The 22,380-nt window shown below is 42.8% G+C and overlaps 1 protein-coding gene across 1 annotated transcript in view; it reads left to right on the forward strand.

Annotated features, from left to right (window-relative positions):
• The first annotated feature begins 252 nt into the window (after positions 1-252).
• The window catches only part of MAP2K1 (mitogen-activated protein kinase kinase 1), a 31,498-nt gene continuing 9,370 nt past the window's right edge, over positions 253-22,380 (forward strand). Inside the window, exons 1-5 of the mRNA XM_042875926.1 lie at positions 253-466; positions 14,189-14,399; positions 16,645-16,791; positions 19,656-19,733; positions 20,266-20,317. Of these exons, the coding sequence (XP_042731860.1) occupies positions 387-466; positions 14,189-14,399; positions 16,645-16,791; positions 19,656-19,733; positions 20,266-20,317 (568 nt within the window). The 5' untranslated portion in view covers positions 253-386. The remainder of the gene's footprint in view (positions 467-14,188; positions 14,400-16,644; positions 16,792-19,655; positions 19,734-20,265; positions 20,318-22,380) is intronic.

Raw genomic sequence — 22,380 nt, forward strand, 5'->3', positions numbered from 1 at the left:
GGCACAGCATCGGCTCAGCTTCACCGCCCTCAGTGCACACGCGCCCGCTGGCCGCGCCTGCGCGCCGTTCCGTCCGGGCGGTGTGCGCAGCCGCAGTGCCGGGGAAGGGCGCATTTTGAGCCCGGGCAGTTTTTCTCCGTCGGGAGCTGTCGGTACGGGGCTCGGTGCCGTTCCGCCGGGCAGATCGGCGCTGACGGGTCGACGGCCGCGCTGCGCCGGAGCGGCGGCGTCGTGGCCTCGGCTCCTTGTCGGGAGGTGGCCCCGTGCTGCTCCGGCGCTGAGGGGCGGCTCCGAAGTTTGCTTCGCCTCGGGAAGTCCCTCGGACCTGGCCGAAGTGGGGCCGCGGCCGTTCCGTCTGTCACGATCTGCGCCGGCCGGGGGGGAACATGCCCAAGAAGAAGCCGGGGCCGATCCAGCTCAACCCCGCTCCGGATGGCTCCGCCGTCAACGGGACCAGCTCTGCCGAGTGAGTGGAGCCCGGGGCCGGCGGGGCGCTCGCTGGGGGGCCGGGCGCGGCCGCCCCTCTCGGGACTCGAACCGGGGGTGCTGAGGGGCTGCGGCGCCGCTCCTTCCCTGCGGCTCCCCCGCCCGGGGCGGCCCGGCTTCAGCAGCGTGCCGTGCCGAGCCTCTCGGGCTGAGCTGCCGTGGGGCTCCTCGGCGGGCAGCGGGCGGCGTCGGGGCGGAGAGCAGTGCTGGGCGGGTGTGTGAGGTGAGCGGGAGGGCAGAACTCAGTGTCGGTGATGGGGTCTGTTATGTTCTGAGGTTATATAATTACACAAGGAGGGCCAAATCCTACAGTTCTAACAGTGTATTTTTCATAGGTGCGTGCATCAGGAGTCACAGATCTTAGGGAAAGTGTGGGTTTCTTTTCCTTCCTTGGTTTTAAGCTAAACCAGCACTAATCTGAGTAAATCTTCCAGTAATTAGTGTGTAATGCTGGGTATGTCAGGGGGTGTGTTGGGAGAAAATGCCTTTGAGCTTGCTTGGATGTAACATAGTTAAGTGTTGTGTGCTGAGAGAAAAGACATGGGGTCTGAGCAAGCCACCAGTGTGCCTTGAGCAGAGAATGAGGACGGGGAGTGCAGAACTGTTCCATTTGCTTGCAGGGTTACTGTGGGGCTTCAGTTTTGCAGCCGGTGTCAGCACCACACGGTATTTGTTACAAAAGAGTTTCCGTGAGGTTGGTAGATCTGTGTTCACCGCTTAGTTTTTAAGCAGAGGTGATGGGCTTCCTGGTAACAGAGGTGTGAGCTGTGTGTGTGTGTAAGGACGGATTCCTTTCCCTGTATGGTTAGCTCCTTGGATACCCAAGCTATGCTCTAATGTGCTTATGTTCTGCTGTCAGGGAACACAGTGCAGAACTGCAGCAAGATGTGCACGTCTCAGGCTGAAAGTGTTCCACGTGTGCTGCTGTTGTTGCCACATTTTCAGGCAGGCTCAGATCTTACTTAACCACCTGAGCATCACAGAGCGCACTCAGTATCTTGCAGCTCCAGCTGTGGCACTTCTAGCAAAGTCTTTTGATGGTGAGCTGAAGGATGAGCTCTTCAAAAAGTCTCCCGTGGCAGGAATTTGCAACTGTATCCAAGAAATAAATCTGAAATATTATGTAGCTTTTCTTCTGCATCAAGAGGCAAAAGGGTCTTATTTTCATATTCAGCTGTATAGTACCTTCTAGGTGACTTTCTTCAAGGCATTTGTGGATAAGTCGATTTCATTTTCAGGGATGCCTTTTGCACGTTGTTTTTTGATGCAGTAAATGTGATGCACCTATCGCTTTCTTGTTTTGCTACCAAAAGTGAATCAGAAGGCATACTGTATTAAATGCTGTGGTTCTTAAATATTTCTTCATACAGTGAATGTTATCATATTAATTATTTTTACTATCTGATAATGTTGGAAACTTGGGGAGGCTCATGGGAGTACTGGGCTGTGTTTACACTGATGGGCTGTCTTGCTGCACTTTGTTTTGCACATTAATTCATTTGGTATATGCATCTCCTGAGCTTCTGCTCTTTGTTATGCATTAGACCTGTATCTGGCTTTTGCCAAGTTTAAAGTTGTATCAAGTATCTTTAAAAAACAGCTCAGTGAAGAAGCAGCTCCAGTAGCCTGTTGTGCATACACAGCCAGAATTAGTTTATCTCATCCTGCAGATATTACGTCCTCATTGTGAAAGACTTTAAGTTAAGAATAATTGCTTCAGAATTTGGAAATGACTTCGGAATAAAGCTGAAAAAGTTTTGGTTTTCTACTTTTTCTGCAAGGTGATTGATAATTTGCTCAGTAATTTTTCCTCTTGCTCAGCAGTTGAAATAAACAGTAGAGGTGTTTGGGTACCACGCGAATGCTTTGTAAAGCTTTGTTCCTGACTTAATGGAATTCTGGCCATGAGTCTCCAACCGCTCATCTGCTTCCAGAATACACAGACCTGTTGCTTTGGCACGAGTGATCTTGGCTGCTTCTCTGTTCTTCTCCAGAGCGCAGAACCTCTTGAGAAGGGATGAAAAAAAATCTCAAATTATTTAGCGAAGTAAAATGAAGACTGAGAAGTGAGATGGCTGTTCTCTGCAAATGAGTGAAGGAAGTTTTTTTGGGCCTGAAGACAATGTTGGTACAAAACCAAATGGATGTAGGTTGGTGATCAGCAATCTTGCGTTAAACATCAGCAACTTGCTGGCTGTCAGTCTGAAGGCTCTGCAGCATATTCTGAAGAGATTATGGGGGGCCATGTACCCTTGTTGGCTTTAAAATACCGAAGCTTGATATTTCTAGGATTGCATGCATATGGTACTTCTGCTTCCTGGCAGAAAGGAAGTGGAAAAGGCAGGAATAAGGAGGTGACTCAGGGTGCCCTGCTTCCTGCACCTCCTGCCCGTGTCCTCATCCTTGTTTGGCAGTGGGAATTCATTGACTGGAGTGAGAACAAGCTTGCGGTGTGAGGTGTGTTTGAAGTATGTGCTGGGGCTTGATTCTAACTCACATGAATATGTTTTAAACCCTGATGAAGTCTTATAAAGGAGAATGGAGGTGCCTGTGATGTAAATATGCAGATACTGGATATTTTCCTCAATTTCATAATGTATTTCTCTGACAGCAGGTTGTGTATTTGTAGCATGTTATGCGTAGTTATTACTTTAATAATTTGTACAGTGTATTTTGCTTCTCTCTGGTGCCTTCCAAATCCCCTGGCTGCCCTCCTGTGCAGCAGAGAGAACTGGCTGAGATCCTTCTGTGCTGGGAGCTTCGCTCCTGCTTTGGTGCTTCCTGCTGTGGAGCAGTTATTGCAGGGCCGGGCCTGTACTGCTGTCCTGGTGCCTTGTTGCTTGAGATCATCAGGATGAAGCCAGGTGCCACTTGCCAGCTACTGGCTTCTTCATTTATTTTCTGGTACTTCTGGAGCTGTGCAGGCATGCATGTGTGAAGATTTCCCAGAGAAAATGGGACAAAGATTAAAATTGAATGTAATGAGAGGGATGCTTCTGCTCTTTTGGCCAATGTTGTTGAGATGGTTCACTCTTTAGCAGCTAAAAAACTACTTTCTCTTCCTCTAAAACTTCTTTTCCTTGTCCCTTGGAATATCTGACAGCTGTTACCAATTGCTAGAAATTCCTCAATTTATTTAAAAGTCACTGTTTTTTATTGACTGCAAGGTATAACTTACCAGTTGGACTGCATAATGGGTTTGTCTTCCACTGGTCTCAGGATTTTGCATTAAAATTCCCATGTCCAGAGGTGTTTATATATTTATGTAAAACCTGATTAAATCCATATCTTGAGACAGAAGTTGTGTTTAATAATAGATCAGGTGTATAGGATGTTTTGGCATATATCAGAGTATTATCAAATGTTCATTTGAAGAAGTGAAAGACAGTCCATATATTTTTGTCATTGAACAGGAAAATCCAACAAGCCTCAAAATGTGACGAAACCTTATAATTTTTTGAGTTCCTTTGTCTGTCGTGGAAGTGATTAATGCTGCAGTTAAGCTGTGTGTTAGTGTTTGTCACTGCTTACAGTCTTTAATTTCAGAGGAGACACTTTGTGATTGCTTTGCCTGCCCGTCGCTTACATTTAGGTCTGTCTGCCTATTGCCATAGCTACTCCAAAGCCGAGCTGTTTCCCTTTGCTGAGTAAATAAAGATGACTACTGTCTCTGGTAATATAATTGGAACTTTCCAGAAATGCCTGGAACTTGGATTTAATGTCACTGCCTTTCTATTGTGTAAGCATTTATATTGAGAAGGCAATTGCAGTTAAGTACTGGTTTTTTTTCCCCCCCAGTCTGTTTAAAGAATTCCAAATACACAACTTGTGTATCCTCCTGTCAACCGATTTGTCCCCAGAGCAGGCTAAGCTCTGATTCCTGCTCTAGAGGAATAGCGTGATGCTCATCTCAGGTGTGACACGGTGAGTTATCTTATGAGGTAGAATAGCAGAGTAAGATATTCTTGTCAAGCTGCATTAAAAACAGTATGAAAGAACACTTCTATTTAACTAGAAGAAAATGTGAAAGGAAAGGTGGAGTTAACATCTTCCTTTAAGGCGCTGTAAGGCGGCAGCTCTTTGAGAGGAATGCAAGCAAACACTGCCTCAGGTTTGTATCATCTTAGAAACTGTATATATTTATATTTTTTCCACGGGATGTGACTTGAGAGAAAGTCCAAAGATGTTGTGGAGCAACTTCCTGTTACCAGCAAAATCCAGTTGTAAGGGAGCACTCAGATTCTTAACATATGTTAGCTTTTTCTTGTTCTCTTGTTCTAGCTGTTCTCTTTCAGTTCATGAAGGAAGGCTCTGACTTAGCTGCCATGATCTAGGAGTACAGCTGCTTCTATTTGATTGTCAAAGAATAATTTGGGAATTATCCAAAAGTGGTTTGAACTCCAATTTGTATTGAAATGTTCTGAAGTTGTTTACTGTGCGTCTCGCAACATGTGTGTTTGTCGGTATCCTTCTGAAGGCAACTTCAGTTTGGGCTTTGAATAGTTGGCTGGAGTGGGAGGCTGGTTTTTATTTCTGTGGTCTTCAGGCTTGCATTGAAACCTGGAGGGATGTGAGGGGAGCAGCAGTCAGAGGCTGTGGGGAGCAGGCCTTGCTCTGAGTTTCTCCTGCACAGAGCAAAGCTTTTTGCTCACTTTTCCTGGCTATCAGTTTAAATGAAGCGAAAAGAAGATCTTTGCCAGTTTGTTCATTGTAATGCTTGCTGTGTCACTTCTGCTTGTTGGCTTTGTATTTACTTCTGGATAGATGATTATTATTTTAAAAACGCAGTCTGCTGAGAGGCAGCCCCTGTGTGGAACTCCTTGGACTTCAGGGCGTTTTCACATGTGTGCAGTGTGCTGGGAGGTGGGATCTGAATGAGCTGGCAGGATTGCAGTTTTGTTAAATGTGTACACAGAATTACTGCAGAGCTGGAAACACCTAAGGGGGAAAAAATCGTCCTTTCTTCCCACTGCCTGCTAATGAAGAATTAGCCGGTGCGTGTGGTATGAGAACACGTTTTAGGCATAAGGTCATAAATGCTGGATACTTTTAAGAGAAGTGTTTTGTTGTTTGCTAAGTTCTCCAAATTTAGGTTAAAACATATGTAGTGGATTCCTTAATCTGCTTCAGTCTGACACTGTCCTTCATTGAATTAGAAATAACATTTTAATAATAAGCTAGTAGAGCACATGATATGTCATAACAAAACAGTAAAAGCTTGTTTAAGTCTTACCTCTTTACACTGTTTGTGGATGCACATGCTGGGAAAATACTTAAGTAAGCACACACAGATGATACACAAGTAATAACTACTGCAAGTGGCAAGTTGACCTGTGCTGTTCTTAATTGCAGACTAGAGGCTGTCTGCCAGGTGTGGATGTAGGAAAGATTTGTAGGACAGTTAGCACTGATGTAAGAGTGTGGAGTCATGTTGTGCTTGGGTGTTATTACCCTCATGGAAACTTACTGTCATTCCTCACGACTTTGTCATTGTTCAGAAAGCCTCAATCAGTTTAGGAGCACCAACTAAACCGTGCAGTAAGAACTAGTGTTGCTGTATTCTGATCTGAGGTAAGCCATGTGCCAGCTGCTAGTTTGGATCCTGACTCTTTTTTTCTGCCCGTACCAGTTCTGCAGATAGAATTACAAAGGTGGGATTTCACAATGGGACACATGCAAGATCCTGCTGCTCCAGAGCCTCCGTCCTCTTCTTGCTCTGCCTGTGTGTTCCTGGTGCTTTCCTTGTCCCATCTCTTCCAGTGAACCATTGATCTATGTTGAACTGAGAGCTTTCCTCACTGAAGAATCTCAGATAGGTTTGGCAGGTGATGTTTTGCAGTTGTTTAAATGCCTGTGTTCTGGGTGGCTTAGGAATGAATGGCTGGAGCAGAATGGGGCAGAGCAGTGTCTTGTGGCAAGAGCTCTGGTTGTTGTAGGGTTACATGGCAGTGCCTGCAAGGGACACGGAGATGCACTGAAATCCAGCAGTTACAACAACTTCTGATCAGTACATCTTTTAATTGAATAGTCCTCGATTTTGCTTTGGAGAGGACCAGATTACTTCTGAGACCTTTCAGTGTTACTTAACAGCTGAAAATGACCCTTTGGAAAGGAAAGTTGGAAAGGAACAAGGCAAACCTCCTATGCACTCAAATTATTTGTTTGGCATGTCAGTAGTGCTACTGTTGTTAATGTGGGCAAAGGATGTTTGCTGCAGCATTGTCTGGAGGAACTAAAAAGCCTTGAGAATTGTAGGGAATTTTCTTGAGGCAGGAAGTTCATCAGGCAGCTGTTGGAGTGGATATCAAGTGAGTTCTGGAACGTGCATGGGAGGGATGTTCTGAAATGAACGGAGGAAGGAATTGTCTGTTGGATGGTCTTCACATTCCAAACATTCTCATACAAAAGCTCCCCCCCATGCTCTTTCCCACTTACCATTACCCTCTGTACTGCTCCTGGCAGCTGCATTTGTTCTCCATCATTGCCCTGTGGGTGGGCTGTGGTTGGAAGGTTTCTGGATCCCACTGCCAGAGCACCAGCATGGCTGTCCGAGGAGCAGTTTAGTTGGCAGCATCAGTTTGTAGCTGGCTGAATTTTGGGGGAGGCTGTTCTTTTTCCCGAAGAGCAATGCAACTTTTGTTCTGTAGGCTTACTGATACATTGTTAGAAATGAGCAATCAGATGATTTCTGGTTGATACATGTTCTGTATTATTTACTCGGGCAGTCTCTGTTATGCTTAGGAAAGCTGCCTGCCCGTCAGCGCTGCAGGAATTGAGCAACTGGGGAAGACAGACTCACTGCTGGAAATCCCTTTGCCAACATCTGGTGAGAAGCTGTCCTTAACCTGACTCAGTCCGAGTAACAGGAGAGTCAATTGCAGCAGGGCTTTTCCTGCTGACAGCAGGAGGAAGTGCAGGGGGCATCTGTTGCTGTGTGTTACACCTGAGAGCACGAGCAGGCTGCTCCACGCTGCTCCCGGTGTGTGACTACTGCACAGACGAGCACCTTCCTAAATACCTACCTGAAGGCTTTCAAAACAAAGCTTCCTGGAAGCTTGTTTCTTTTTCTTTGTGTTGTTTTTATGACTCTTTGCTCTTCTAGAGCTTTTTCCAGTGTGGTGGGAAGAAGAGTCAATGGCTCCAATGCAAGAATCTGATAAAAATGGATATTCTACGAGGAAATTAACGCTCTCTTTTTGTATAGAAATATTCTGCCTTTATATATGGGTGTATGTATATGGATATTTCTGTGCATATAAAATCCAAATGATTATTTCCTTTAGTAAATGGTAATATTAGTAGTACTCTGTCTTAAATCTCCTTCAAATTTGGGGAAAGATCTAAATGTTCTGTTTAGTTTTCTCTGAGTCCCAGCTATAGCTTTTGTTATGTTTTTATCTGCATATTCAGGCACTTCTTTCCCCATCCCTGATGCTCAGTTGCAGCTCTTGGCAGCATTCCTGCTCCTCTGCTCTGCCCCTGAGGCTCCGAGTTGTGATCTTGGCGCTGGGGCATTGCAAGCAGATACTGTAACTCCATCTCTTTGTTACCTTGGTGTCTCTAAAGCTATGTCCTTACCCATCAGGGAGTTGTGAGGATACTGTAGCTGTTGCTATTGTCCCACCTAGCCCTTGCTTATATTAAATTCTACTCAAGGGTTTGGAGACTTACTTAAAATATTTGAAAATCAGGACATGGCAATGCACACGTGTGGGCTGGTGATTAGAACTTGATAAGATCTGTTTATCCTCTGTTGTTTTGAATCTCCATCAACCTTGTGTCCATAAGGAAGCGTGGATAGCCCTGTGGCTGGGAATAGCAGCGATGGGTGCACAGCTGTGTGTGGCAGGAAGGTGCAGAACTTGGTGATGCAGTTCTTGGGAGTCTTTTAAAATAGAGATTGCAGAGTTAATTTGCTACAAACTTCTCTTTCAACACTATAGCAGGTCCAGAGAAAGCAATTTACTGAGCAGGATGCTGGTTGTAAAGCTTAGCCACAGCATCAAATGTGGGAAGTGGGCTGGAGCCCTGCTGGCAGCTGCTGCTGCTGCCCGGGTTGGAGGTCTGTAACCAAATGGTGCCGGGTTGGAGGTCTGTAACCAAATGGTGCCTGCGAGCAGCTGCCAAAGGCTCCAGGAGCAAAAGGGGAGCTCAGCCTTCAGATCAGATGTGTTATCTGACAGTTCTGCTTGTTTAGGAAAAACAAACAAACAAAAACAGTCTGAGAAGTTCTGTGGTGCACTGGTTGGGCTTGAGCAAAACACGAATGCCTACCTCGTGGCTCAGCCGTGGGGACTCTCAGCTTGTGCCAGTTGTTAGAGACCTAACATTGCTTTGCATTTTCTTTAGAACACACACGTTTTGGCTTTACATAAATGAGAAATATATTTTAAGTAGAATTGGCCTGGTAGGAAGCTTTTCAGACAGGAAAATTTGGGTGAGTTTCACATACCTTTTACTGAGAAATAGTTGCGATTCAGAATGATCTGCTTTTTCTCCAAATGTGCCATGCCATCTCTCCATCCTGAAAACAGAATGGTGTGTTGAGGTGTTAATTTTAATGCTAGTCAAGAGCACTTATATTGGGCAATCCTATGTCCCATAGGTCCTTCATAAATAATGATTACCTCTAATATGCAATACTGAAAATGAATAGGAGTTGGAAAACTGTATTTTTCCCACGTTGATGGCACAGAGTGAGGTCAGATCTCTGTGGTGTTTTATTTGCACGCTCTCTGAGGCTGCCCTGGAGTCAGCCCAGCAGCAGAGGCACCTGTCCAGTGAGCTGTGGACTGCTCAGATCACATTTTCCATCCTATTCTCTGAACTGTACTTTGCTAAAGACAAAGTTAAATTATTATTATTATTATTTTTCCCCCAAAAGCCTTATTGCCCAGGTTTGGCACTGTCAAACAAAACAGCCGTTTGTCTTCTCAATACTGCAGAATGCCTTCATGTTCTTCCTATTTTGTTTCAACTCCCTGGTTGAGGTGGTTTGTGGAAATAATGTAGTGAGCTGCCTACTTTCTCCTTTAGATTGACAGCTGAGTAGGCATGGGGAAAGTATTACTGTCACTGTTCTAGAAAACAGCCCCTCAGCTTGTGTCCTCATCTGACAGCAGAGCTGCAAGTGAATGTACTTCTTTATGCTTTCTCTTTTGCTAATTGTTCCGCTTGCAAAACCGATAGTGATAGCTTTAAACAGCTATGTGACAAATTACTGTTAAAGATGGCATTGGGTTTCTGCTTTCTCTTCCAGTTTCATTCTTTTCTCAAGTAGACTTTGGGCTTGAGTGTAGTGTTAACGCAGACTTCAGCATTAATTTAGGTTTTGTTAAAGTGAGCTTAAAGAAAATCTCAAGGATGTAGAGTACTGTAAGTGTGAACTAAGAGCAAGAAGCTCTCTCCTCTTACTGCATTACGTAGCAGAAGACTATGGCAGTATTTCTCTTCCCTTTCTCAGCTCAGAGAGCGGCAGTGCTCTCAGGTGCCTAATGCATCTCCTTCAGAAGTGCTTTCTTCAGTGCTGAGGTGGCTGCCCCTAAAAGTGTGAACTGAAGGCTCCTCTTGCCTTCCGCCCGTGTACAGAGGAAGCACCCTTTGCAGAATCGGTTGCTCCTCTTCACCCAACAGAAGTGTGAAAATCAGAGCAAGGAAAGAGAGTTGCTCAGCAGTATCCCCTCAATCACTGGTATGAGGCATCCTGTAGGCAGGTGCAGAGGGGGAACTTCTCCCTGAACGTCAGAGGATGGGAGGTTGCTGCTGGACTCGAGAGTGTTTTCTGTGTGGTTGGCTGGGAAGTGCTCTGTAGTCGAGTTCTGTTGTGCACTGTGATACTTCAGAGGTTACAGAAGTACTGCGTGACTGTTACTGTTCTTAGAATGTGAAAAGAGAGAAGCAGAGTCGACTTCATGGGGAGGATGTGACCTGATGGAGTGCAGGCAGGGATGATTCCACCTCCAGAACACCTGTGAGTTACTGCTGCCTTTGTAAGAGGAAAACAACCCCAAACTTCTATTGAATGTGAAGTTGAAATTTTGGTTGCTTTTGACTTATTTTCTTCATCGAGATGAGAAATCTTGTAATAATTGCCCCTGAAGTTCAGGAGTTAAGACAGTGCTTTATAACGTGGTATTGTCAGCTAGCTGTACAGCATCTTCACCCATTCCTTCCCACTGATGAAGGAGGCAATTATTGAACACGTCCTGTGGGATTACACTGTGTCTTTAACAAATGGGGAGAACAGCACTGACCTCCCTGCTGCTTCATTCAATGGTCACGTTACAAAGGCTGGATTCTTTCCCTGGTGCACTGTGTTAGTGTGTGCTTGGCTTTGGAACTGATAGCAGTAAATTGGATGATAACCTGGTGCTTCGGTCCTGCTTTGATGGAACCCTGGCAGAGACATAGCTTTGTGACAGTGAAAAAACAGCTCCAAGACTGCAGGAGGTAATGGTGATGAATTTTAATAGGAATCTGTCTTTTTGAGTAAGTTCTGTGCAAGATTGAGTACCTCCTAGTGCTGCTTCTGGAGGCGGCTGTTGGCACGCCTGCGTTCTGCTGCTTTTAGAACTTCCATGGCATCTTTGGGGGTCCTTCTGTAGCATTGCACTGTGTATTCCATCTTCTGTATTTGCTGTTTTGGTTTAACTTGTAAAACTTGGAGTGCAGTGATGTACCTGTTACCTACACGTCTGTTCCTGTGTGTTCTTTGCTCTTCCGTGTTGTTCTGCCTTTGTGCTGTGATGGTTCAGATAATGGTCCCAGTTACTGGTTGGGAGCAGGATTGCTGCAGAAGCAAGAATCCAAGTCTGCAGCTTCCTAACTCTCACTTCCCTTGAATACTGGAGCTAGATTAGTACCAGCTATTTTAATGCTTCAAATACCCCTATTTAATCAATTTCAAACGCCCCAACCGAGTGACCAGAATGAGAGAGGGTTTAAAAAAACAAAACAAAAAAACAAAAACAAAAACAAAAAACCAAAGGGCAAGACAGAAGGTAACTGTACCCAACCACCTCCAGTTAACCTCCAGTTACTGTTATAATCTGGGCAGTAATTTGGACAGTGACTTTCTTGGGTGAATTTCTTTGGAAGTTTTCAGATTCACTAATTTTACAGCTAAATAATTGGTTCTGAAAAATGCAAGTGAGACCTGAGAACTGAACTGCTGTTACTGCACATCACTGCAGGTAATGGAGGCCCTGCCGTTAAGCTTGGAGCACGCTGCTGGTTCCGGTCCTGGTTTGCTGTGTGAAACTGACAGGAGTTCTGAGGCTTTGTTTTTCCCCTCTGGAGAAGTGAGTCTGGCCTCAGATGGGAGCAGAGATCTGTTTTGCCTTCATATTTTTTTGCTACCATGGCCATGTTCTTGATAAGTGGAGAAACCTGACGTGTTTGTTTGAACAAAAGCACCAGCTGTGACTTACGCAGTCAGGCAAGGAAATGCCTCTCTCTAAGTGCAGAGTTTGAGATTGAAACAAGCAATTTTTTTTTGTTGTTTAATCAAATGTAATGCATACCTGTATAAAACTAACACAGATGAAATGAATGCTGTCTTAGCAAGTTGTTGTCTGTCATTCCAAAGCATCAGCCTGACTGAGTGTTTGTTCCCTCACACTGACTCGTTGTCTGCTCCAGGCCACGTGCACAGGCATCCTGGTGTTGTCTCCAGGCGCAGAAAGGCTCTTCTGCTTCAGAGCAAAAACTCAATAGCTGTTTTCTGCCAAGCAGAGTGAGGAAAGCCATGTCGGGTTCTGTTCCTGTGGCTCTGGTTCCTCTATTGTTCTAAGTGAGCAGCCCTGCCTTAAGCAGTCTGTGAAACGACAGCGAGTTCAGCATTCCTGCTCAGAATTTGTGCAAGAATGCAGGGATGGCTTCTTGCCAGGGCAGATTGGAAGGGTTGTTTTTGTTGGTTTTTTTTTCCCAAAGGAAATTGAAGCTCCCTGATAAGGTCTCAGTGGGTGACCTGGAAATAAAGCATCTGGTGATGTATCTGCTTCATTTTAATGTTAGTAATCAGGGTTCAAAAATGTTTCTTTGTGGGTCATCTTGCGAGTCAGTCTGATGTACAGACTTGTGATGTTCTTACGAGCTGTGCTTATTATCTGCAGAGGGAAGCTCCTTGGGATGCTCTAGGATGTTTGGCTGCCTTCCAGTTTGATGCTGCTGGTATGAAGCACTTGATGAGGCCAGAAATGAGGTGGCATTTCCTTTTTGTAGGATAGCTCAGAAATGGAGCGCATGCACCATAAGGTTACTTTTATTTCTGTGGTATAATTTCAGTAGAAAAAGTTTCTCAGTTTACTATGTAAGACTGTTCTGGTTTTGAGTAGCATTTCCTCAAGTGCATTCACCCAGGGCAAATATTTCTGTGGAACTTGTTCTTTATTTTCTCTTTTTAGCATGCAAATAGACATTACTTTCTCATTGTTTGCTAATCCTACGCCTGGACTGATTAAATACAAAAACAAGTGACTGAACACAGCTCACCTTTCTATCAGAGGTCTCATTCTGTCACCTTCTTTGTTTACCTCTTGGAAGTGTTATCACTTCCTATGTTAGCTTTGATTGCATCCTGTCTAACATGCTTAAACTGATAAACCAAATAAGAGTGTGTCACTGCTTAAACTTTGAGTGATCATTTGACAGGGAAGAGCTGTGAATGCTTGTGGGCTTTATATTATTTACGTTGCCTGTACCTTGGGCTGCACTCAAATGAAAATTGTTATCGTGTCTGGAGGTGCAGGCTTCCTAATTAAGAAGTTGCGGGTCTCACCCTGGGACTCTGTCCCATGGAGTCTGAGTGTTTTTTGTCCTTGTGTCCTGGGGGATTGGCCTCGTCCTCACAGCACCATCCTGGCTGCTCAGGGAACGTGCCTCTCTGCTGTATGTTTTATCAAGTGATGAATAGAAATGGTTCTCTTGCTTACTGCTGAATCTTAATTGTATTTTTTTTATTATTATTATTTTTAATGGAGAGTGGTGTAGACTGTAGAAGCAGATTCTCTTCCAGTCTTTGAACATTGCCTTAAATTTGGCTGAACAAATCAGATATTTGCTGTTATTGTTTATTCCTGAAACCTACAGTTTCAGTTGGAAACAGAATTGTAAGTCGGCATTTAAGTATTCAAATAACTGGTACGGGGTGTTTTCTCAGGATCTGAAGTCTAATTATTTAAAGAATTAACTATTGATACCTAGTTGAATTAATTATATAGTTGTGTGAAAAATCGATGGATTAAACACACAGACTCTGTTGGAAATGACAATCCTTGGTAATCCTTGGTAATGGTAATCCTTGAAAATGTGGGACTTAAAACAGCTTGGGGAGATGTGCAGTGATTCACGAGATCTGTGATCAGGAATGCTGCTGAGTCATTAAGCCCACTCCTGTTGATACCAGAGCTTCACATGTGTGCATTCAGACAGCACCTCAACGATGCAGGAAACAGGGTATTGCCTGCTTGTGTTTGTCACTGCTTTATCTGGAATAAAATGCTGCTTTCTTAATACAGAGATCCAATAATATCTACTTCGTGAGGGTGACTGTATGAGTCTGTTCCTTCTAGGTAACAAATGTACAGGTACAAAATGTAATGTATTCAGTCTGTGAGCTCAATGGTCTATTGCTCTTCCTCTTTCAGCACTGTTAAGTAAGCTCGAGCTGCCTAACAGCCAGCTTGTTCTTTTTGGTGTGCAGGACAAACTTGGAAGCGCTTCAGAAGAAGCTGGAGGAGCTAGAGTTGGATGAACAGCAGCGGAAGCGCCTTGAAGCTTTCCTTACCCAGAAACAGAAAGTTGGGGAGCTGAAGGATGACGACTTTGAGAAGATCAGTGAGCTGGGAGCAGGGAATGGTGGGGTGGTGTTCAAAGTGTCTCATAAGCCTTCTGGCCTCATCATGGCAAGAAAGGTGAGTGCCTCGAAACCAAGGCGTTTAGAACAATCTTTATTAAGCAGGCTCTCTGAAATATAATTCAGACAAGTAAGTGATGCTGACACACAAAGGACTGCTTAGTGCCAGCTTACTGGAAAGTAGAAGTTAGTCTTGCTTATCCTGTGCTTCTGATTTCTCAGAATTAGCATTCCATGTTAGTGATGAGAGGTTAAGTGTTGCTTCCCCTCTTTCATCTTCTCCTTTCCCTTCATTTTGACATATGGGATCTTTCCAGCTGTGTTTGTCTTTCAGAGAGAATGCAGTCGCTTCTCTTATAAGTAGGAGGCCTATGGAGTTACCAAAGGCTGCAAGTTAGGGAAAGCAGTGATACCTTGTACTCTGGGTCAAAAGTTTAGAGGAGTGGAAAAAACATATACTCTGCAATAGCTTCCTTTACAGCTGCAGACCAGGAAAGGGCCTCTAGAGGATACTGAAAAAAAAATGAAAGCTTAGAAAACTTAAGATGAGGGAATGTGCTGGAATACAGTGATGTTTCCTGTTTTAGTTTCCTTTTGGGTGGAGGTGGATTCTGTGCAAAAAGGCACTCAACCTTCTGGGGATAGTGCATATCAGTGATTCAGCTTTATGCTGCAAAACCAATAGCACTTGTGACCTACCTTATAAGAGAACTGAGAATTTGTTCCTTAAATAGCTTGATATTTTAAATCTCATATATAAGAGGAGCTTTCACTTTCTCTCAAAATCCCTGGGAACCAAATACAGTTCTGGGGATGCAGCTGTGACTCTATAGGACTATTTCTGTTCTGGTACCTCATGCCTCTTCCTTCTGTGAATGATGTTCCCTGCACAGGTGGCACTTCTTAAGCATCACTGTGTCTGGACATGCATCAATGTACCACAGTGGGTCAGGAAGCTGGCAGGGTAACCTGCTTCATGGGAAACAGTGCAGCCTTCCAGCATGGTAAAACATAGGGCATGCTCAAATGGCAGGTGCTGTTATTGCACTGCACTGAAAATTTCCATTTTTCAATCAGGAATTTAAAGAAATTGCTGTAAGCCTTTGAAGAAGAGAGCAGTTACCTTCAGAAAAGTAAAGGAAGATGTGCACAGACTGACTTTAATAATAACCAGGTTATTATTAATGCTCAGTATAGAGACAGTTGAGAGAGGTGTTGAAAAATGCCTGCTCTAAGGGGGTGGGAATTAAGACAGTGGAAGTCACTGAGGCTTTCTTGAACTAAATAAATTTACCTTATTATTTTTTTACATACTGTAAGCTTAACAGGAAATTTTACCCCAATTCATCAACATTGGCTGCAACTGAGATGTTTGAACTTCACTTTTCTTCAATATATTAACTTCTAGTTCCATAATCAGAACTTGAGATTTTGATTGCTTATTTTTTTTACTTTCTATCCATATTGGGGGAACTACAAATTCTTCTCTGTTTTATGTGATAGATGTTCATTCAAAGTTTGTTTTGGTAGAACTTTGAGTGGAGGGGAAAAAATACCGAGGACTTACTGGGGATGCAGGTACGACTCCTGCAGCTTGTGGATAGAAACATCTACCTCCTCAAAAATTTACATACGAAAACAGCATCCTGTTGATAAACTTGTCTTACCCTCAGGTCTTGCGCGTGACGTTCTGCAGTCCTACCAGATGCTGTTACTGATCAGACCCTAACTTTTTTCAGTGTAACAGTATTACCTGTCAGTAATGGGGTAGTGTCAGTAGTTTTAATAGACTTTCCTGTAATAGCTTTTACTCCTTAAAACTTTTAACCAAAATAGGATTTTTTTGGCCACTTTTTAATGAGAAATTCCTGAAAGATTTGGAGGTTCTCGCTCAGAGATGGCATGGAGACAGAATACATGGAGAACATCTGTTGGATTATATAATGCAGTCTATTTTAGGGATAACTTCTTCATGTTTTTTGCTCTTAATCTAGTATTTCTCACGAACAATAATGCTTCAACTTCTTCATGCTGTATTGTAGTGTTTTGTCTTTCCCTTTGTTGCTATGAAAATAAGACTTACTTTACAGTTGATCCACAGGGAGCTGTGATGGGAAAGGGCCTTGGGAGGCTGTGAGGGCTGACCTGCTTGGAGCAGACACTTGTGTGGTCAGAGTGGGCTGGGTTACCCATCTGGGCTTTGGAAACTTCTGGGGCATAGAGCCTCACAACCTCTGAACAAACTCTTCTTTCTGGAAGATCCCTTGCCACTAAGAAAATAATAAGAACGGATTATTTTGCAGTTGATTCATCTAGAGATCAAGCCAGCTATTCGAAACCAGATCATCCGTGAGCTGCAGGTTCTACATGAGTGCAATTCACCATACATAGTGGGCTTTTATGGAGCTTTTTACAGCGATGGGGAAATCAGCATTTGCATGGAACACATGGTAAGTGCACACTAATCAGTTGTAACCTGAAGTTTTTAACAGGCTGTACATTCAAAATGTGTCAGGAGTTCACAAAGTGGACTTTCTTGTGTGAGTAAAGAACCTGAAACCATTTCTGATTCCCAATTTCTTCTCCTATATCCATGGTACTTCATATGCAATATTTCAGAATTCATTCTGATCTTGCTCTTCAGATGCTTGTTCTGGTTTACTTTTGATTTTCTACAGTATTAAGAGCGTGCAGATGACACTGGCTGCTATGACACCTGTGGGGTCCTTAGTAGCTCTCATAACGAGACAGAACTTCTTGTGCTTCAGATGAATCCATGTTTTGTCTCTTCCAAATTTTTACAGGAAATGCAGACAAAAATTGCTTCCCAAGAGGTGAACAGGCCCACAGGGAATTCAGACAATGTTTTAAAGACCAAAAATATTTTAGTGAGTTTCATTTTAATAGAAAAGTACTCATTATTCTGGGCACTGTGTGGCTCCCTGTGGTTATAGAAAGGCAAATGTGAAGTCAATTTTCTGTAATTAAAGGTTAATGAATGTTTTTCTTGCTTATGTGAGGAATTTTTTAACAACATGCCATACAGTAAGACTGAAGACTTCTTTCCCTGACAAAACTGTTTCTTTGGAGAGAAATCTTACTTTCTCTGGAAAGTACATGTGATTGTTTTAGTGCTTCTCTGGTCTTCTCCTACTGAAATTTTTAGAAGAAATTGATGGTTGCTTAGGAACAAGTGATCCCGATCCATTTTTTTTTTTTAAAGCATGTTCTGGCTGACTAGAAAGTGTGCACACTCCTAAAATACAAGTGACTATTGGGAATTACAAAGAACTTAGCATCTCAGAATTAATGGAAAACAAGAAAAATGTTAAAATAACTGGGCATTGCTTACATAGATGATTAAATGCCATGGATGTTCACATCTGCAAGGAAAAAAATAACAGGAGCAACTGGGATTTGGAAGTTCCTTAGCAGGGAATGGTATCTCTGGTGGTGGATATCTTTTCAATGGAAGAGAAGGCAGTGTGAAATCCATTGTTTCAGTGCTGAATTGAATGGACTAGAGCCAGGATTTTATGAAAAGAACAGCTGATTAAGGAGGTATGGAACAAGGAAGGTGGATTACTTGTCTTAATTAAGTGATTAAGTTGTTGACGTAATGCAGATCACTAGGTGGGAAGTGCATTCTTTTTGGGAAAGAGATTAGATGAATCTCCTTTGGTTTAATTAACATCAGTCAAAATCCATACTTTAGCAAAACGTGTTCAAACAAATTACAGGTGGAAAAGACCTGGAAATTGGCGACTTCAGGGTTCGGTATTTTAGGTGGATAAACTCCAGATGAATGCTTAGCCTTGCTTAGCAGCAGGTATTTGACATGCAAAAAGGTTGGAGTCTGTTCCTGAAAGATGCTGATGTTTGCAGCCAGCATTTCCAGGCAGCTGAGTTGTATTGAGCCTCTTCCAGAATTGCAGCTATTCCTCAGGGGGTAGGAAGAGGTTCTTTCTCTTCTGTAAGAAACTTGCTGATATAACAGTGTCCTGGCAGAGATAGCTGTCAAGAGGTGCAGTCTGCCTGTATGATACTTCATCTATTTGGGTTTATGTATATTTGTACACGTATGTATATATTTATACGTATCTACTGGTGCATTTTTTAATCAAGTGGAGAACTTTATTACCATTTCTTACTCATAAGACTTTCAGGTGTTAGTCTTCAAATTCTAAAGCTTTTTGTTCTAGCTTTTCTCCTTTCTTCACCATCTAGATATGCAAACTGCCAAAGGGTGGGTTAAGGCAGGAGGAAATGACTTGGTCGTGCTGGATTTCTGCCTCCATTACTGGCAGATCTGATCTGGTTTTTTGTTTCTTCCTCTTAAGCTTGAGAAATGACATTCTGGTGTCTCAGTGTGTTCTGTATTTGGGCGAATCTAAAATTTATGCACAAGCCTTTTGTTGCTTCATAAGCTCAAAATACTAAACCAGTTTTGCTTCCTAGAAGCCCTTAGCAACAGTGCAGTGTATTTTACATTGCTTGGGGTGTCTGTGCGTGCATTTGGTTTATTTAACTTCTTAAGATTAGTGAGGCTGTTATTTATGGTGGAACTTCAAGAAACATTTTGTCATGGTTTTATGGTTTCTCGTCGATATTCCACGTCATTAACTTTCTAACTCCCAGTGCACTGGGTGGTGTTATGTGAATACCAATGGAAAGAGCACAAAACCATGACACACTTATCTATGTTTTGGTGCTTTCTTCCCTTGGAAGCTGACAATCACTCCAGATGCACAGAGCTAATAGAAGTCAGTTTCCTCTCTGTAGGATTTACTCTGGGGAAGAGGGGGACAGATGTAATCACAGTGCTATTAACACCTAGCTATTTAAAAAGCAGCTCTATATTTTCCAGAATTTGCACCCTGGTGATCAGTAACAAAATATTCAGTACTGCAGTCCTCCTTATTCCATCTTTGGAGGGGAAGAGTATTGTATGATGGTGCATCAAACTGCAAGCTGCAGATGCTTGTAGAACTCGAGATGTTCAGTCAACAGCTGTTTGTGGGCAGCCCCTCTAAACAAGTGTCAGGCCGTGGAAGAACTCCTATCAAAGATGACTGTGTGAAGTGTTTGAGTGGATGTTGTTCCTGGCCAGAAAGTAAGCATAAAATGGAGTAATTCCCATGAAGGAATGATTTTATTTATTTATTTATTTATTTTAGATATGAATTGTAACAATGTTAAAATGTGAGAAGTAACATTTCTCACTAAATGCAATCTTCAGACTATAGTCTTATAATTAAAAAAATATTTTAGAGAAGTTTGATTAAAGCTTGACTACTGAAATATTTATTCCCAGGATGGTGGCTCGTTGGATCAAGTGCTGAAAAAGGCTGGAAGAATTCCAGAGCAGATACTGGGCAAAGTCAGCATTGCAGTAAGTGTGCTTGTTGCTCCCAAAGGCTGTGGGTGGCTGGGTGTGCATCTCAGCTCAGTAACGCAGGAAGCAGCCACTCCAGGACTGAAAGATGTGGCAGAGAGAAGCGTTCCTGGGTTTTAAAGTGTGTTTGCTTTGAAAGGAAGGCCATCTCTGTACGTGTCACTATTTGGTAGCCCAGAACAAGTCACACACTTCACTGCATTTGCTTTCATTTTCCTCTGTATCAGTGGGTGCTTCTGGATAAGAACAGAAGTAACATTTCATTAATTGTTTTGTTTTTTTAATATGATCTTTCTGGTATTTACTGTTCAACAAGCTGTGTGTATGCAAAGCACGCACTGAGGATCCTCTTGAGTCTGTTTTTCAGTATGAGCTGGAGGGGTAAATTTAAACAAAATATTCCCTTGCAGTGTTAATGTAACAGAAGCCCCAAAATGTAATTAGTATTCAGTTAGAATCCTTGTAGAAGAAAAGCACGCAATTATCTTTTGTTTCATAAATGTAAAATTTTTATTTTACTTGTTTTCAGGTAATAAAAGGACTCACGTATCTGAGAGAAAAGCATAAAATAATGCACAGAGGTGAGATAAATTTTATATTGCAAGTCTCCTTCAATGTAATTTTTATTCAAGTTAAAAATACTTCCATGGTAAATACCTTGTGGTTCACTAGGATTTTGATTCAGGGGGCTTTGGGGGTTGTTTTTGTTGGTTTTTGTTTTTGTTTTAGCAGTGTGAAGCAAACTTAACATTTCTTCTACAGCTGTCATCTGTCTTCAGCTTCTACTATCCTTACTTTATCTGAGCTCATGCATGCTTCTATTATAGCACACACAGAATTTGTCTCTGGTTGAAACTGCTTGCTGCCAGGGTTGCTTGTGTAGTTGGGAGTTGTCTTAGAGCTGGGAATCCAGCTTGAGACAGGGATACTCACTTTGCAAGCAAGATAGGGATATATTAAAGGACCTGAGTTGTTCAACCATATTTTATGTACTGACTTGTAAAAGTTGGTGTTTCTACCAGCTGTCCTGCATACAACTTACAAACATTTGTCTTGCAGGATAGTAACTTCTATATTTACAGACTTTTAAAAACATTTTTTTTTTTCTGTAGTTACATCAAATTGTCATTTCTGTACTGCCAGGATTACTTGATTGTAAAATAAATGTCCTACCTGATTTTCAGCTTATAATTGCCCTTTTAGAAACCTAGCTCTTCCATTAATCTGTGACATGTTCCATTAAAGAAAAATGACACTTGATATGAGAAGATAATGAGTTCCCTTGTTCCTGACATGTGTATACTGAAGAGTGGAAGTGGAGCATTTCGTATCTTGGTTTGAATGGCAGCACTCATACAGTGATTGTGCAGTATGTGTACAGCATGCCAGCTGTTTGCTGAGTCTCGTACCATATGAGACCAATCTTGAGACTGTAAAAATATCTTCATCAGACATTAATGTGTCTGAGTATGTTTGCTAATTGCTGGCCAAGTCTGATTTATGCAATCTGTTGTACGATCACCTTCTACGTGAAGTAGACTGTGTTTATTATACATCACTGTTAATTTTTTAAAGCAATCAAATACAGCTCTCTGCTGGAGAAAGGAGACTGGAGGCTCCTAGAGACTTCTGATGGTAGTTGCAAAGCCATGTGTCTCTTACAAGTTCTTACATCTCCAGTTTACGTTCTTAGCTTTTCAATGACTTTATTCTTTAAGAACTCTTGAAATCACTCAGCCTTGGGTTAAGGGGGCTATCTTGCAAAGCCAAACTGAGGTCAGGTCTGCAGCATGGCAATAGCAGTACACTGACCTGGGAAAAGCCTTCTGGTGCAGGTGCAGCTCTTTCTGATAGCTATGATTTTCCAGACTGCTTCATTCTTGAATCCCAGCTGAAATAAACAGTACTACTAAAAGCACACTTCTGGTGTAACTGAGTCAGCATTATTTTGGAGGCATAGCTGTAATCACTGGAGACTTGTTCTACTTCTCTGCCTTCTGTAGTGTGCACTCTGATGATTGGTCCTGCGCTGACATGATGTGACCAACACTTGACGTGTGTGTCTTGTTCCAGGGTTGGGCCTGGTTTAACAAGGATTTTGGTTTTATGTTGTGATGAGAGCAAGAGGCTTATAAATAGATAATCTCACTAAACGCTGGTGTGTGAAAGAAGAGCATAGAAAACCCATTCTGAAATCTCAAGAGAGCAAGGTCTGTGGTAACTCGTTTCCAGGGAGCAATTCAGTCCATCAGTGCATTTGGCATCATAGTATCAGCAACAGTTTGGAATGACCAGGTGGATGAGTGTACTGGGAGGAGCAGAGGTAGATGATGCTGTGAAGTGTCTCTTAGTGGTAAGATGTAAAATGTAAGCATACAAAAAAGGTGGTGTGGAGGAGAGCTGTTCTAAACCAAAACAGCTGTTGCATAGCCAGCAGATCAGTGTGCAGTTCTCAGTGACTGGTTTTGATAGCGTGCGAGACTGGAAAATAAGGTCTGGGGGAGTCTTTGTGCATCCCTGGAACCTTGTAGGCATCCTGCTTTTTTTCTGGTTCTTTGACTGGTTTCACCCATGAACGTAGGACTGCTATGATATCATCATGGACAGGGGTGCACTTCATGATAAGGCTCTTATGGCAAGACGT

Source organism: Lagopus leucura, unplaced genomic scaffold (genome assembly GCF_019238085.1).
Source record: "Lagopus leucura isolate 7727_CA_CO unplaced genomic scaffold, USGS_WTPT01 Super-Scaffold_100015, whole genome shotgun sequence".
Classification (NCBI taxonomy): Eukaryota; Metazoa; Chordata; class Aves; order Galliformes; family Phasianidae; genus Lagopus; species Lagopus leucura.